General features: G+C 36.0%; 2 protein-coding genes across 3 annotated transcripts in view; one reads left to right on the top strand and one right to left on the bottom strand.

The window, feature by feature from the left end:
- Nucleotides 1-18,565, bottom strand: part of zpr1 (ZPR1 zinc finger) — a 55,970-nt gene that overhangs the window by 9,566 nt on the left and 27,839 nt on the right. For both annotated transcript variants that reach the window (XM_062037958.1, XM_062037957.1), the window contains exon 4: nucleotides 16,679-16,781. The gene's annotated coding sequence lies outside the window, so the exon portion shown is untranslated. The remainder of the gene's footprint in view (nucleotides 1-16,678; nucleotides 16,782-18,565) is intronic.
- Nucleotides 1-18,565, top strand: part of LOC133643401 (RING finger protein 207-like) — a 64,909-nt gene that overhangs the window by 27,482 nt on the left and 18,862 nt on the right. The window contains exons 8-13 of the mRNA XM_062037956.1: nucleotides 653-728; nucleotides 847-972; nucleotides 9,304-9,350; nucleotides 14,418-14,490; nucleotides 16,302-16,370; nucleotides 18,427-18,495. Coding sequence (XP_061893940.1) covers nucleotides 653-728; nucleotides 847-972; nucleotides 9,304-9,350; nucleotides 14,418-14,490; nucleotides 16,302-16,370; nucleotides 18,427-18,495 — 460 coding nt within the window. The remainder of the gene's footprint in view (nucleotides 1-652; nucleotides 729-846; nucleotides 973-9,303; nucleotides 9,351-14,417; nucleotides 14,491-16,301; nucleotides 16,371-18,426; nucleotides 18,496-18,565) is intronic.

Genomic DNA, 18,565 nt, shown 5'->3' with positions numbered 1-18,565 from the left:
AATGCTGCGCATGCAATCAATTGGAGCATGACTAAAAGTCATTGACCTACCCACACTGGCCACTTGACGACAATTAAACAGCCATAGTTAGTCCTTTAAAATGAATGTTATTCCTTTTTCAACTCGTGATGGCCAAATTGAAGACGTCTGCAGGCTAGTTTGGACGCCTAAACAGCTCATTTGCACATGTGGAATGTGCTAGAATAATTGTTTCTAAATGATCACAAAGGCTTTGAGTTCCTGACAAGAAGACACAAGGACATCTTTGAAACGTACCGAGAAGAATGCTCGTAAAATTCCACTGGGACTTCAAAGCGGACAGATGGCAGGATCTGCCCAATTTCCAGACAAACTCTTTTTGAAGTATTTTACGAACTCTTTTTGAACTATTTTACGACCTCTTCTTTTGAACTGTCCGGTAACCGAAGGCAAGGCTGTTTACGACCCACTTCCCTCCGGAAGAAAGTCAAATAAAGGAGGAGGAGTGCAATCTTTTGGCAGAGCGTGATGCAAGACTGTACAGAGAGTACAGTGGCCACGTCTCTCCTCAAAATTGAGTCCAAATTTAATTCTGTCTCTGTTTGATTCTTTGCTTCTTGTCTTGTTTAATAGATGTCATCAGTGTTTGAACCTGACATTATTTGCACCCCAGGGAGAGTCGCACTCACTGCATCGACATCGAGACGGCCTACGTGCAAGGGTGTGAGATGTTGGACCAAGCCGTGCTGGTAAAGAGAGTCCTGTCCACTTTCTAATGGACCCGGTCATGTAGCGCCACACCTTTACTATTACGTAGCGGCGTTGCCAAAAGCGTGCAGGCAGTGAGCGTCTCCCTTGGGTGTGCAGGTGGTGAAGGAGCTGCAAACGTCCACTCGGGAGGCCATCTTTCTGCTCAGGTCCATGATAGGAGAAGTGTGTTTGAACGTGGAGGAGGAGGAGAGTGCCATCTGCTGTCTGTTCAACAGTCTGCAGGTATGTTTTGTAAATACGTGCTGCAATAGTCGTGTGAAGAAAGTAGAGCAGACCTGGGCCAGTTAAGGCCCGGGGGCCACATGCGGCCCGTTAAGCTTTTCAATCTGGACCGCCGGACATTCCAAAATAATTTTTTTGGATCTTTAAGATGGAAAGTGTAGCTGCCATTACGATGTGCACTCATGTTTTGTAATGACTATATTTCTTGCTCTATACCAGTGGTTCTTAACCTTGTTGGAGGTACCGAACCCCACCAGTTTTATATGCGCATTCACCCAACCCTTCTTTAGTGGAAAATAAAATGTTTTTTTTTTTCAAATTCAAGACAAAGTTATATGTTTTAGGTAACACTTTAGTATGGGGAACATATTCTAAGTAACAAAGACTTAATTTAGAGTTATTTGGACACTAGGGGAACATATTCTAAGCAACAAAGACTTAATTTAGAGTTATTTGGACACTAGGGGAACATATTCTAAGTAACAAAGACTTCATTTAGAGTTATTTGGACACCAGGGGAACATTCTAAGTAACAAAGACTTAATTTAGAGTTATTTGGACACTAGGGGAACATATTCTAAGTAACAAAGACTTAATTTAGAGTTATTTGGACACCAGGGGAACATATTCTAAGTAACAAAGACTTAATTTAGAGTTATTTGGACACTAGGGGAACATATTCTAAGTAACAAAGACTTAATTTAGAGTTATTTGGACACTAGGGGAACATATTCTAAGTAACAAAGACTTAATTTAGAGTTATTTGGACACCAGGGGAACATATTCTAAGTAACAAAGACTTAATTTAGAGTTATTTGGACACTAGGGGAACATATTCTAAGTAACAAAGACTTAATTTAGAGTTATTTGGACACTAGGGGAACATATTCTAAGCAACAAAGACTTAATTTACAGATATTTGGACACTAGGGGAACATATTCTAAGTAACAAAGACTTAATTTACAGTTATTTGGACACTAGGGGAACATATTCTAAGTAACAAAGACTTAATTTACAGTTATTTGGACACTAGGGGAACATATTCTAAGTAACAAAGACTTAATTTACAGTTATTTGGACACTAGGGGAACATATTCTAAGTAACAAAGACTTAATTTACAGTTATTTGGACACTAGGGGAACATATTCTAAGTAACAAAGACTTAATTTACAGTTATTTGGACACTAGGGGAACATATTCTCAGTAACAAAGACTTAATTTAGAGTTATTTGGACACTAGGGGAACATATTCTAAGTAACAAAGACTTAATTTAGAGTTATTTGGGACACTATGGGAACATATTCTAAGTAACAAAGACTTAATTTAGAGTTATTTGGACACTAGGGGAACATATTCTAAGTAACAAAGACTTAATTTAGAGTTATTTGGACACTAGGGGAACATATTCTAAGTAACAAAGACTTAATTTAGAGTTATTTGGACACCAGGGTAACATATTCTCAGTAACAAAGACTTAATTTAGAGTTATTTGGACACTAGGGGAACATATTCTAAGTAACAAAGACTTAATTTAGAGTTATTTGGACACTAGGGGAACATATTCTCAGTAACAAAGACTTAATTTAGAGTTATTTGGACACTAGGGGAACATATTCTACGTAACAAAGACTTAATTTAGAGTTATTTGGACACTAGGGGAACATATTCTAAGTAACAAAGACTCAATTTAGAGTTATTTGGACATTAAGGGAACATATTCTCAGTAACAAAGACTTAATTTAGAGTTATTTGGACACTAGGGGAACATATTCTAAGTAACAAAGACTTAATTTAGAGTTATTTGGACACTAGGGGAACATATTCTAAGTAACAAAGACTTAATTTAGAGTTATTTGGACACTAGGGGAACATATTCTCAGTAACAAAGACTTAATTTAGAGTTATTTGGACACTAGGGGAACATATTCTAAGTAACAAAGACTTAATTTAGAGTTATTTGGACACTAAGGGAACATATTCTCAGTAACAAAGACTTAATTTAGAGTTATTTGGACACTAGGGGAACATATTCTAAGTAACAAAGACTCAATTTAGAGTTATTTGGACATCAAGGGAACATATTCTCAGTAACAAAGACTTAATTTAGAGTTATTTGGACACTAGGGGAACATATTCTACGTAACAAAGACTTAATTTAGAGTTATTTGGGCACTAGGGGAACATATTCTAAGTAACAAAGACTTAATTTAGAGTTATTTGGACACTAGGGGAACATATTCTAAGTAACAAAGACTCAATTTAGAGTTATTTGGACATCAAGGGAACATATTCTCAGTAACAAAGACTTAATTTAGAGTTATTTGGACACTAGGGGAACATATTCTACGTAACAAAGACTTAATTTAGAGTTATTTGGGCACTAGGGGAACATATTCTAAGTAACAAAGACTTAATTTAGAGTTATTTGGACACTAGGGGAACATATTCTAAGTAACAAAGACTCAATTTAGAGTTATTTGGACACTAGGGGAACATATTCTAAGTAACAAAGACTTAATTTAGAGTTATTTGGACACTAGGGGAACATATTCTAAGTAACAAAGACTTAATTTAGAGTTATTTGGACACTAGGGGAACATATTCTAAGTAACAAAGACTTAATTTAGAGTTATTTGGGCACTAGGGGAACATATTCTAAGTAACAAAGACTTAATTTAGAGTTATTTGGACACTAGGGGAACATATTCTAAGTAACAAAGACTTAATTTAGAGTTATTTGGACACTATGGGAACATATTCTAAGTAACAAAGACTTGATTTAGAGTTATTTGGACACTAGGGGAACATATTCTAAGTAACAAAGACTCAATTTAGAGTTATTTGGACACTAGGGGAACATATTCTAAGTAACAAAGACTCAATTTAGAGTTATTTGGACACTAGGGGAACATATTCTAAGTAACAAAGACTTAATTTAGAGTTATTTGGACACTAGGGGAACATATTCTAAGTAACAAAGACTTACCGTAATTTCCGGACTATAAGCCGCTACTTTTTCCCCTCGTTCTGGTCCCTGCAGTTTATACAAGGGTGCGGCTTATTTACGGCCTGTTCTTCTCCGACACCGACGAAGAGGATTTCGGTGGTTTTATTTAGTACGCAGGAGGAAGACGATGACACAATGATTAAAGACTGACTTTTCATATACCGGTAGGCTGGTTATTTTGATAACGTACAGGCGAGCCCTTTGTATTACTTTGCACCGTTGTATTATTTGTACTCTGCACAAATGCTGTTCGCCATGTCAAAGATGTGAAAGTTTGATTGAATGATTGAAAGATTTATTGTTAATAAATGGGACGCTTTGCGTTCCCAAACAGTCATCTCTGTCCCGACAATCCCCTCCGTGGTAGCAGGAACCCCTATATACTACGGTAATTACACATCAAAACCCTGCGGCTTATAGTCGGGTGCGGCTTATATATGGAGCAATCTGTATTTTCCCCTAAATTTAGCTGGTGCGGCTTATAGTCAGGTGCGGCTTATAGTCCGGAAATTACGGTAATTTAGAGTTATTTGGACACTAGGGGAACATATTCTAAGTAACAAAGACTTAATTTAGAGTTATTTGGACACTAGGGGAACATATTCTAAGTAACAAAGACTTAATTTAGAGTTATTTGGACACTATGGGAACATATTCTAAGTAACAAAGACTTAATTTAGAGTTATTTGGACACTAGGGGAACATATTCTAAGTAACAAAGACTCAATTTAGAGTTATTTGGACACTAGGGGAACATATTCTAAGTAACAAAGACTTAATTTAGAGTTATTTGGACACTAGGGGAACATATTCTAAGTAACAAAGACTTAATTTAGAGTTATTTGGACACTAGGGGAACATATTCTAAGTAACAAAGACTCAATTTAGAGTTATTTGGACACTAGGGGAACATATTCTAAGTAACAAAGACTCAATTTAGAGTTATTTGGACACTAGGGGAACATATTCTAAGTAACAAAGACTTAATTTAGAGTTATTTGGATACTAGGGGAACATATTCTAAGTAACAAAGACTTAATTCATTGTTATTTAGACACTAGGGGAACATATTCTAAGTAACAAAGACTTAATGTAGAGCTATTTGGACAGTAGGGGAACATATTCTAAGTAACAAAGACTTAATTTAGAGTTATTTGGACACTAGGGGAACATATTCTAAGTAACAAAGACTTAATTTAGAGTTATATGGACACTAGGGGAACATATTTTCAGTAATAAAGACTTAATTTAGAGTTATTTGGTTAGGGTTAGGGTGAGGGTTAGAGGGTTAGGGTTATAATAATGCCATGCCGAATAAGGCATTAATAAGTACTTAATAATGACTAGTTAAGAGCCAATATGTTACTAATTTGCATGTTAACAAATAACTAATTAATGGTGAATATGTTCCCCATACTAAAGTGTTACCATGTTTTTTTACTGGTGCACAAAATGAAGCGTGCATGAACATCACCTTGTTCAAACAACAAAAGCAACACAGTGCATAAACTCACAACAAACTACACACCTGCAAACCAGTCAGCTGTTGCTGTATCCGTAATACGCCGTTAGGGAGAAGTTTGTATTTACACGATGAGTCGGGTGTGTCTTGACCTCCGCCGAACCTCTGAGCCCGACTCACAGAACCCCTAGGGTTCCATCCAACCCAGGTTAAGAACCACTGCTCTATACAAAGTATTTCAATGGTTGGAATCTGCGCTTTTGCATGGTATACTAGTTACTATGGTAATATAATTAGTTACTATGGTCATCTAATTAGTTACTATGGTCATCTAGTTAGTTACTATGGTCATCTAGTTAGTTACTATGGTCACCTAATTAGTTACTATGGTAATATAATTAGTTACTATGGTCATCTAGTTAGTTACTATGGTCATGTAAGTCACAGCAGCTCAAACGAGGCACCAAGCAGTGTGGGCGGGGAGCGTTTCCACAGAGTCAGCCTGAAATGTGGGTGTCAGGGAAAGACACGGAAGGAGATTTTTGCAACATAAAGTTCTGTAAAAAAAGTGATATTATATCAGATTGTAGGTGTTTTTTTGGTTTTTTTTACCTTTCGCATTCATATTTCGCCGTGTTTGTTGCATTTTTGTTGCGTTTCGCTTGATTGTAAATAGAGATGTCCGATAATATCGGTCTGCCGATATTATCGGCCGATAAATGCGTTAAAATGTAATATCGGAAATTATCGGTATCTTTTTTTTTTATTATCAGTATCGTTTTTTGTTTTTTTTGTTTGTTTTTTAATTAAATCCACATAAAAAACACAAGATACACTTACAATTAGTGCACCTCCCTCCCCATTTACACTCATTCACACAAAAGGGTTGTTTCTTTCTGTTATTAATATTCTGCTTCCTACATTATATATCAATATATATCAATACAGTCTGCAAGGCATACAGTCCGTAAGCACACATGATTGTGCGTGCTGCTGCTCCACTAATAGTACTAACATTTAACAGTTGATTTTACACATTTTCATTAATTACTAGTTTCTATGTAACTGTTTTTATATTGTTTTACTTTCTTTTTTATTCAAGAAAATGTTTTTAATTTATTTATCTTATTTTATTTGAATAATTTTTTTAAAAAGTACCTTATCTTCACCATACCTGGTTGTCCAAATTAGGCATAATAATGTGTTAATTCCACGACTGTATATATCGGTTGATATTGGTATCGATTGATATCGGTATCGGTAATTAAAGAGTTGGACAATATCGGCATATCGGATATCGGCAAAAAGCCATTATCGGACATCCCTAATTGTAAATAATGCCGATGGAGAAGGGGAGTGAGAAGTAAAAGAGCGACGTTCATATGTTGTCAATATTCAGTGTTTTATCATTCATAGTTAATATCATACATCCCACATTATTGTCATGTACTTTCTGGGTGTATCATTCAGTAGAAAATGCAAAATTCCATTACGTTTTTTTTTAAGGCGGTCTGTCATAACGGTTGTAGCGTTCAATCAGACACTATTGTGAGGTTTTGTATTAGCGTTCCTAAAAATAGGACCCAAACACACACACACATTGTACAGCAGATTGTCACAGCTTATATATATATATATATATTAGGGCTGCAACTAACGATTAATTTGATAATCGATTAATCTGTCGATTATTACTTCGATTAATCGATTGATAATCGGATAAAAGAGACAAACTACATTTCTGTCCTTTCCAGTATTTTATTGAAAAACCCAGCATACTGGCACCATACTTATTTTGATTATTGTTTCTCAGCTGTTTGTACATGTTGCAGTTTATAAATAAAGGTTTATTTAAAAAAAAAATATATATATATATATATATATATATTTTATTTTTATTTTTTAAAAAGCCTCTGTGCATGCGCATAGCATAGATCCAACGAATCGATGACTAAATTAATCGGCAACTATTTTTATAATCGATTTTAATCGATTAGTTGTTGCAGCCCTAATATATATATATATGTATATGTATATATATATATATATATATATATATATATATATATATATATATATATATATATATATATATATATATATATATATATATATATATATTAGGGCTGCAACAACTAATCGATTAAAATCGATTATAAAAATAGTTGCCGATTAATTTAGTCATTTTAATCGATTAGTTGTTGCAGCCCTAATATATATATATATATATATATATATATATATATATATATATATATATATATATATATATATATATATATATATATATATATATATATATATATGTATATATATATTAGGGCTGCAACAACTAATCGATTAAAATCGATTATAAAAATAGTTGCCGATTAATTTAGTCATCGATTCGTTGGATCTATGCTATGCGCATGCACAGAGGCTTTTTAAAAAATAAAAATAAAATATATATATATATATATATTTTTTTTTTTTTAAAAATAAACCTTTATTTATAAACTGCAACATGTACAAACAGCTGAGAAACAATAATCAAAATAAGTATGGTGCCAGTATGCTGGGTTTTTCAATAAAATACTGGAAAGGACAGAAATATATATATATATATATATATATATATATATATATATATATATATATATATATATATATATATATATATATATATATTAGGGCTGCAGCTAACGATTCATTTGATAATCGATTAATCTGTCGATTATTACTTCGATTAATCGATTAATAATCGGGTAAAAGAGACAAACTACATTTCTGTCCTTTCCAGTATTTTATTGAAAAAAAAACAGCATACTGGCACCATACTTATTTTGATTATTGTTTCTCAGCTGTTTGTACATGTTGCAGTTTATAAATAAAGGTTTATTTAAAAAAATAAATAAAATAAAAAATTTTTTTTTTAAAAAGCCTCTGCGCATGCGCATAGCATAGATCCAACGAATCGATGACTAAATTAATCGGCAACTATTTTTATAATCGATTTTAATCGATTTAATCGATTAGTTGTTGCAGCCCTAATATATATATATATATATATATATATATATATATATATATATATATATATATATATATATATATATATATATATATATATATATATATATATATATATATATATATATATATATATATATATATATATATATATATATATATATATATATATATACATACTAGGGCTGCAACTAATGATTAATTTGATAGATTAATCGATTAATAATCGGATTAAAAAAGACAAACTACATTTCTATCCTTTCCAGTATTTTATAGAAAAAAAAACCCCAGCATACTGGCACCATACTTATTTTGATTATTGTTTCTCAGCTGTTTGTACATGTTGCAGTTTATAAATAAAGGTTTATAAAAAAAAAAAATAATAAATTGCCTCTGCGCATGCGCATAGCATAGATCCAACGAATCGATGACTAAATTAATCGCCAACTATTTTTATAATCGATTACTTGTTGAAGCCCTAATACATACATAGACAGATTGATATACCGGCCCCCCGACACTTTATTTTCCTCTAAATGTGCACCCCCCGAGTCAAAATAATCTTCCAGGCCTGAAGTAGAGGGTCTGCTTACAACCAAGGTGTCCATCAATTTGTTGGTAAAAAAAAAAATAAAGAAAATAAATCAAATGTAGGGGAAATGATAACATAATGAGGCTGCTGCAGTGCAACGGTCCAACCACTGGAGGTCACTGTGGATCTATTTTAAAACCAGAGTGCTAAAGGATCAGAATTGGGTGAATATTATACAGTTTTAAAGAATGTAACTATAAAGATCACAGGCTTTGCAAGCAATGAATGCTTTATTGTATTTTTTTCTACACCCAACAGGAAAAACTGGCTGAGAGGAAGAGGATTCTGTTGAAAGCCGCACAGAGGTGATTAAACCCCTTTTTGGAGACTTGCATTCCAACAAAGCTGAAGCTCACTTATGGAATGTGGTGTGTTGTACTTCAACTACATACAGACAGACCACGTCTGGTTTCTGCAGCCTGTCACTCACCAGCGCATCAACTGCCCGTTAGACAAACTGAGGATGTTGAGTCACTCTGTGCTGCGCAGGCTTTAATTGTATTCATCTTTTAAACCAGATGAATAATGAATGGTGGAATAATCTGCAGAACGCGTTCATTTCCAGCCCCAATAAAAAGACACATTGTACATTTTTACTGGAGCGCATTAAACTGTGCAGCTGTATCTTAAAGTAGAAAAACAGGTTGCCTCTACATTGAAGCTATTATCTCATTTACGACACCAAAAGACTTACTAAGTTTGCGGAAAAAATAGATATGATCAAAATAGTATCAATCCCATAGAGATTCCCGCGCCATTTTGACCCGAGGAACCACAGATCCCTTCCCCATCAACGACAATGCTAATCATGCGGACTTTGTGAGAGCCAACGACGATTACTTTGCGACAATGATGATCCAGGACCTTCTATTTTTGCGCCTGAACACAAAGAGGATGAGCAATACGTTTTAGACGCTGAATGCTAAACGGACGTCGCTTTATTGTGACACTATAGCATTAGCAGCATTGCTAGGTGCTAAACATACAAGCTAACCATAACAAGCCAAAACAAAACAAACACTCACTGTATTATTTCCACTCTCGCTGGGATGCTCAAATAATTCTGTTTAGATGAAGAATCAATCACAATCCTCACCATCCATCCATCCATTTTCTACCGCTTGTCCCTTTCGGGGTCGCTGGAGCCTATCTCAGCTGCATACGGGCGGAAGGCGGGGTACACTCTGGACAAGTCGCCACCTCATCGCAGGGCCAACACAGATAGACAGACAACATTCACACACTAGGGTCCATTTAGTGTTGCCAATCAACCTATCCCCAGGTGCATGTCTTTGGAGGTGGGAGGGGCCTATGCCCAGGTGCATGTCTTTGGAGGTGGGAGGGGCCTATCCCCAGGTGCATGTCTTTGGAGGTGGGAGGAAGCCGGAGTACTCGGAGGGAACATGCAAACTCATCACACCCTGACTTATTTGGACTTTTTTTGCCGTTTTCCTGTGTGTAGTGTTTCAGTTCTTGTCTTGCGCTCCTATTTTGGTGGCTTTTTCTCTTTTTTCGGTATTTTCCTGTAGCAGTTTGATGTCTTCCTTTGAGCGACATTTCCCGCATCTACTTTGTTTTAGCAATCAAGAAGATTTTATTTGTTTTCATCCTTCTTTGTGGGGACATTCGGATGTACATTGTGGACGCCGTCTTTGCTCCACAGTAAGTCTTTGCTGTCCTCCAGCATTCTGTTTTTGTTTACTTTGTAGCCAGTTCAGTTTTAGTCTCGTTCTGCATAGCCTTCCCTAAGCTTCAATGCCTTTCCTTAGGGGCACTCACCTTTTGTATATTTTTGGTTTAAGCATTAGACACCTTTTTACCTGCATACTGCCTCCAGCTGTTTTCGACATCTACAATGCAATTAGCTACCGGCTGCCACCTACTGATATGGAAGAATATTACACGGTTACTCTGCCGAGCTCTAGACAGCACCGACACTCAACAACTAGGGATGTCCGATAATGGCTTTTGGCCGATATCCGATATTGTCCAACTCTTTAATTACTGATACCGATATCAACCGATATATGCAGTCGTGGAATTAACACATTATGATGCCTAATTTGGACAACCATGTATGGTGAAGATAAGGTACTTTTTAAAAAAAATTATAAAATAAGATAACTAAATTAAAAACAGTTTCTTGAATAAAAAAAGAAAGTAAAACAATATAAAAACAGTTACATAGAAACTACTAATTAATGAAAATGAGTAAAATTAACTGTTAAAGGTTAGTACTATTAGTGGAGCAGCAGCACGCACAATCATGTGTGCTTACGGACTGTATCCCTTGCAGACTGTATTGATACATATTGATATATAATGTAGGAACCAGAATATTGATAACAGAAAGAAATGGGGGGAGGGAGTTTTTCTGGGTTGGTGCACTAATTGTAAGTGTATCTTGTGTTTTTTATGTTGATTTAATAAAAAAAAAAAAAAAAAAAACGATAGACAATAAAAAAAACGATACCGATAATTTCCGATATTACATTTTAACGCATTTATCGGCCGATAATATCGGCAGGCCGATATTATTGGACATCCCTATCAACAACACATCATTTGCAGACTATAATTACACTGCAAAAAGTGAAATCTAAGTAAGATGAAATATGTCAAATAAGGGTGATATTTGCTTATTTTCTGTCTGATAAGATCATTATTCTCACTAAGCAGATTTGATGTTAGAGTGTTTTACTCGTTTTAAGTGTTTTGCTCCTAAATGATGTCAGTAAGATATTACAGCTTGTTGCTGAGATTTTATGAGCTATATTGAGTAAAACATGCTTGAAACTAGAATATCAACTGTTGTGTCATCAACACTCACAAGTATAAAACTACTCTTTTAAAGTCATCATTTCTTATTTCAACCATGAAAAAAAATCATGACTTTGACACAATTGTGTCTCATAATTAAAACAGATGACAGCCAAATGGACTTTGCCGTTTTATTTTCAATGAAACAATAGGAAACACATACTCATATAGTAGTACAGTTGGCACAGTACAGTAAACTGACAGTTAATATTGGAACATTTAACATTTATGACAATTTTGAACAGAAATAGTTCATGCACATTCAGATAAATTCTTCGAAATTACAATTAAAAAATGTTTTGGCCGGGGGCCGGGCTGTATATACGTGCGCTGATTGACTGAAAGAGCACGCACTTGGCACGATGATGTCATGTTATCCATGGAAAAAAGCATTTTTAGACAATATGATTTGCCTGAGCGGCTAGGAGACCCCGAGAGTAACAAGCGCTTGCCTTGTTGCCTTTCCATTAAGAACAATAAACTAGTTTTTAGTATAAGTTTGCTTGTTTCAAGAAATGTAATGCCGAGCGCATATCATTATGTCAAGATAATGGCACTAGCATGGACTTAATTGAATGAATATATACTTAATTAATTTAATTTTTCTAATTAATTAATCTTAATTTTTTTTAAATTTTTTATTACTTAATTAATATATACTTAATTTAAGAATATTTTTCAACGTATTCAGCAAAAAGGTCTCTTTTTGTTTTTTCTACCAAGAAAAGTGCACTTGTTATTAGTGAGAATATACTTATTTGAAGCTATTTTTTGGGTTCATTGAGGTTAGCTAATTTGACTTGTTTTGGAAAGTCTTGACAAGCCACATTTTCTTGTTTTATTGGCAGATAATTTTGCTTAGTTCAAGTAAAACCTACTCAGTGGCCTAGTGGTTAGAGTGTCCGCCCTGAGATGGGTAGGTCGTGAGTTCAAACCCCGGCCGAGTCATACCAAAGACTATAAAAATGGGAGCCATTACCTCCCTGTTTGGCACTCAGCATCAAGGGTTGGAATTGGGGGTTAAATCACCAAAAATGATTCCCGGGCGCGGCACCGCTGCTGCCCACTGCTCCCCACTGCTCCCCTCACCTCCCAGGGGGTGAACAAGGGGATGGGTCAAATGCAGAGGACAAATTTCCCCACACCTAGTGTGTGTGTAACAATCATTGGTAGTTTAACTTTAACTTATAATGCCCCTAACTTTTGTAATTTTTTTTTCTTGTTTTTGAACACTGACTTTTTGCAGTGTACTGCTTTGCAAAAAATATTTTTAACCCAAATAGGTGAAACTAGATAATCTCCCACGGCACACCAGACTGTATCTCACGGCCGCGGCACAGTGCTTGAAAAACACTGGTTTAGACGGTATTTTCACGAACTTTGCGGATTGTGAATACAATTGGATATGGTTTAATGCAGTGGTCCCCAACCACTGGTACCGGGCCGCACAAGAAATTAAATTAAAAAAAAAAAAAATAATAATTTTTTTTTTTTTTTTAAATTAAATCAACATAAAAATCACAATATATACATTATATATCAATATAGATCAATACAGTCTGCAGGGATACAGTCCGTAAACACACATGATTGTATTTATTTTTGTAAAAAAATAAATAAAATAAAATAAAAACATTTATGAAATCAACATAAAAATCACAAAATATACATTATATATCAATATAGATCAATACAGTCTGCAGGGATACAGTCCGTAAACACACATGATTGTATTTATTTTTGTAAAAAAAAATAAATAAAAAAATAAAAAAATTAATGAAATCAACATAAAAATCACAAAATATACATTATATATCAATATAGATCAATACAGTCTGCAGGGATACAGTCCGTAAACACACGATTGTATTTATTTATGTAAAAAAAAAAATATATATAATAATAATAATAATAATAATAATTAAATACCCCCCCCCCCCCGGTACACGGGACACATTTTCAAGCGTTGACCGGTCCGCAGCTACAAAAAGGTTGGGGACCACTGGTTTAATGCATACAATGGAACACAATTAAGTCAATAAATAAAGTAGTTTTCCCTTCTCCTGGTACTTAGTTGTGATCAGCACATACTGAGTCATAGTGGCCACATCCTTCCACTGCTACTTTGGGCCGCCTCATTACTTTCAATAGATTGATTGCCATTAAGGAATAGCTCAGTTTGATTTAATGTCACCAACGCTTTTGCAGCCATTAGTCACAAGACGCCTCATTTTAATGACCAATCGATATCATCCCTTTGAGTTTTTTTCAAAGAAAGACGTGGCGACGAGCGTGGGCTTCTGATGGAGCGAGTGATCGGGTTGCAGTCTGCGTGGATCTTTAGTGAGACTGCCAGGAAGTGGTTCCGGCGGCCCGCTTCCCGGAAGGCTGTTCCAGGCTATTTGAGTCGGAATTTTTTAGTGTCCGCCGCTCCTCGGCTGCCCGAGGGCTGTTACCGCAGAGTGCTGATAGATCAGCTGGTGGGAATAATAATGGACTTTGTCCCCGGTAAAAGCTGCCCTCATAAGTATCACCTCCGCTTGTGTTTGCAGCCAACACGAGGAGAAGGAGAAAGCACTGAAGGAGCAGCTGTCACACCTCACATCCCTCCTGCCAACACTCCAGGTGCTCAACACTTTGCATCATACAAATAACCTCACTGTTTAGCCACTAATGATAACCACCGCCTTGCTCAATACAAATAAACATGACTGGAAATAATACGCAAATTCACATCTGGATTTCCGAATGTAAAACATCGACTTGTATTGTCTTTAGGGATGTCCGATATTATCGGCCGATAAATGCGTTAAAATGTAATATCGGAAATTATCGGTATCGTTTTTTTATTATCTGTATCGTTTTTTGTTTGTTTGTTTGTTTAAATTCTTTTTTTTTTATCAAATCAACATAAAAAACACAAGATACACTTACAATTAGTGCACCAACCCAAAAAACCTCCCTCCCCCCATTTCTTTCTGTTATCAATATTCTGCTTCCTACATTACATTGGGGGCGGCATGGCGTAGTGGGTAGAGCGCCCGTGTCAGAAACCTGAGGGTTGCAGGTTCGCTCCCCGCCTCTTACCATGCCGTTGTGTCCTTGGGCAGGACACTTCACCCTTGCCCCCGGTGCCGCTCACACCGGTGAATGAATGTTGAATGAATGATAGGTGGTGGTCGGAGGGGCCGTAGGCGCAAATTGGCAGCCACGCTTCCGTCAGTCTACCCCAGGGCAGCTGTGGCTATGAAAGTAGCTTACCACCACCAGGTGTGAATGAATGATGGGTTTTTAACATGTAAAGCGACTTTGAGTACTTAGAAAAGCGCTATATAAATCCCAGGTATTATTATTATTATTACATTATATATCAATATACCGTAATTTCCGGACTATAAGCCGCACCTGACTATAAGCCGCACCAGCTAAATTTAGGGGGAAATACAGATTGCTCCATATATAAGCCGCACCTGGCTATAAGCCGCACCAGCTAAATTTAGGGGGAAATACAGATTGCTCCATATATAAGCCGCACCTGACTATAAGCTGCACCAGCTAAATTTAGGGGGAAATACAGATTGCTCCATATATAAGCCGCACCCGACTATAAGCCGCAGGGTTTTGATGTGTAATTAGCGTAGTATATAGGGGTTCCTGCTACCACGGAGGGGATTGTCGGGACAGAGATGACTGTTTGTGAACGCAAAGCGTCCCATTTATTAACAATAAATCATTCAATCATTCAATCAAACGTTCACATCTTTGACATGGCGAACAGCATTCGTGCAGAGTACAAATAATACAACGGTGCAAAGTAATACAAAGTGCTCGCCTGTACGTTATCAAAATAACCAGCCTGCCGGTATATGAAAAGTCAGTCTTTAATCATTGTGTCATCGTCTTCCTCCTGCGTACTAAAACCACCCAAATCCTCTTCGTCGGTGTCGGAGAAGAACAGGCCGTAAATAAGCCGCACCCTTGTATAAGCCGCAGGGACCAGAACGAGGGGAAAAAGTAGCGGCTTATAGTCCGGAAATTACGGTATATCAATACAGTCTGCAAGGGATACAGTCCATAAGCACACACGATTGTGCGTGCTGCTGCTCCACTAATAGTACTAACCTTTAACAGTTCATTTTACTCATTTTCATTCATTACTAGTTTCTATGTAACTGTTTTTATATTGTTTTACTTTCTTTTTTATTCAAGAAAATGTTTTTAATTTAGTTATCTTATTTTATTGTATTTTTTAAAAAGTACCTTATCTTCACCATACCTGGTTGTCCAAATTAGGCATAATAATGTGTTAATTCCACGACTGCATATATCGGTTGATATCGGTATCGGTAATTAAAGAGTTGGACAATATCGGAATATCGGATATCGGCAAAAAGCCATTATCGGACATCCCTAATTGTCTTCTTTTGTGGTTGCAGGTTCACCTGGTCACCTGCTCCGCCTTCCTCAGCTCCGCCAACATGTTTGAGTTTTTGGACATGGGCTACGTGAGTGATGTGCATTTTTCACCGTATAAAGGCCCTTCCACTGAATCGCTGCCATTTGCTTGTTATAACTCTCAAAATAAACAGATTGAAAAACATAACGTAACCAAGCAGGCGCAAAACATTGATACAATGTCGATTGTACGTACATGTCCTTTAAAACGGACTTTGAAACAACGTCGGAAAAAATAGTTGTATTTGTAAACTGAGACAACGTTGGTGTCCAACATTGGATCCACGTTGTTGGTCGGGAAATGACCAAATTTCAAAGGTCAAATCAACGTCACAACCTCCATCCATCCATTTCCTACCTCTTATTCCCTTCGGGGTCGCTGGAGCCTATCTCAGCTACAATCGGACGGAAGGCGGGGTACACCCTGGACAAGTTGCCACCTCATCGCAGAACGTCACAACCTGACATGGAATAAACCTCGTCAAAAATCACGTTGTTTCAACGTTGTATTTGTGTTGTACAAATATTGGTAGGAAAATGACCAAATTTCAATGGTCAAAACAACGTCAGAACCCAACATTGATTAAACGTTGTCAAAAAGCATGTTGTTTCAACGTTGTATTTGTGTTGTAGAATATTGGTTGGGAAATGACCAAATTTCAATGGTCAAATCAACGTCAGAACCTGACATTGATTAAACATCGTCAAAAAGCATGTAGTTTCAATGTTGTGTTTGTGTTATGAAATATTGGTAAGAAAATGACCAAAATTCAATGGTCAAATCAACGTCAGAACCCAACATTGATTAAACGTTGTCAAAAAGCATGTTGTTTCAACTTTGTATTTGTGTTGTACAATATTGGTTGGGAAATGACCAAAATTCAATAGTCAGATCAACGTCAGAACCCAACATTGATTAAACATTGTCAAAAAGCATGTTGTTTCAATGTTGTGTTTGTGTTGTAGAATATTGGTTGAGAAATTACCAAAATTCAATGGTCAAATCAACGTCAAAACTCAACATTGATTAAACGTTGTCAAAAAGCATGTTGTTTCAACGTTGTATTTGTGTTGTTGAATATTGGTTGGGAAATGACCAATTTTCAATGGTCAAATCAACTTCACAACCTGACATTGATTAAACGTTGTCAAAAAGCATGTTGTTTCAATGTTGTGTTTGTGTTGTGAAATATTGGTAAGAAAATGACCAAAATTCAATGGTCAGATCAACGTCAGAACCCAACATTGATTAAACGTTGTCAAAAAGCATGTTGTTTCAACGTTGTGTTTGTGTTGTAGAATATTGGTTGGGAAATGACCAAATTTCAATGGTCAAATCAACGTCACAACCTGACATTGATTAAACGTTGTCAAAAAGCATGTTGTTTCAATGTTGTGTTTGTGTTAGGAAATATTGGTAAGAAAATGACCAAAATTCAATGGTCAAATCAACGTCAGAACTCAACATTGATTGAACGTTGTCAAAAAGCATGTTGTTTCAACGTTGTATTTGTGTTGTTGAATATTGGTAAGAAAATGACCAAAATTCAATGGTCAAATCAACGTCAGAACTCAACATTGATTGAACGTTGTCAAAAAGCATGTTGCTTCAACGTTGTATTTCACAAACACTATGGCCATAGCCACCATAATGACCAACATTCAACCACAGGAGCATAGTAGGCCTATGTATTTGTTAAAAACAAGGCAGAGTATATTTAATATTTTGGGCCACAGCTTGAACAGTAACACTGTGTTTGAATATTTAATTCAGTGATTCTTTGGCGTACCACTAAATGGAGCCCGTATTAAAGTTTGAGAATCACTGATTTAAAGAAGTTTAAAATTCCTATTTCATATCACATGTATGAAATATGGACTCAGACCAATGTGCAGGACACTTTGTTTACCAAGGAAACTCATTTTCACTCGTGCCTTTATACTTTTTTTTCCTGGAGATGCAAATGGCACAGATTTAGTGGACTGGCGCAGGACTAGTTCTACCACTTTATGGCCTGCTACGGTAGATTACCTCCTGGGTTCCGTGGACTGACGTTTGTTCTAAAATGGAGTTGTTTGGTCGTTGTGATGATTTTGCTTCTGTAGCAACTGATGGAGCGACTGAAGAGGATCGTCAAGCTTCCTCATCGCCTTCGACCGGTGCAAAGCAGCAAAGTGAGTGACCGTTTGAATTGCTTTTATATGAAAAATCTCTTCTTCAGGGATTTTATTTGTAAACAAACAC

Source organism: Entelurus aequoreus, linkage group LG26 (assembly GCF_033978785.1).
Source record: "Entelurus aequoreus isolate RoL-2023_Sb linkage group LG26, RoL_Eaeq_v1.1, whole genome shotgun sequence".
Classification (NCBI taxonomy): Eukaryota; Metazoa; Chordata; class Actinopteri; order Syngnathiformes; family Syngnathidae; genus Entelurus; species Entelurus aequoreus.
The sequence above is the reverse complement of the archived record's forward strand: the minus strand, read 5'-3'. Positions and strand labels throughout refer to the sequence as shown.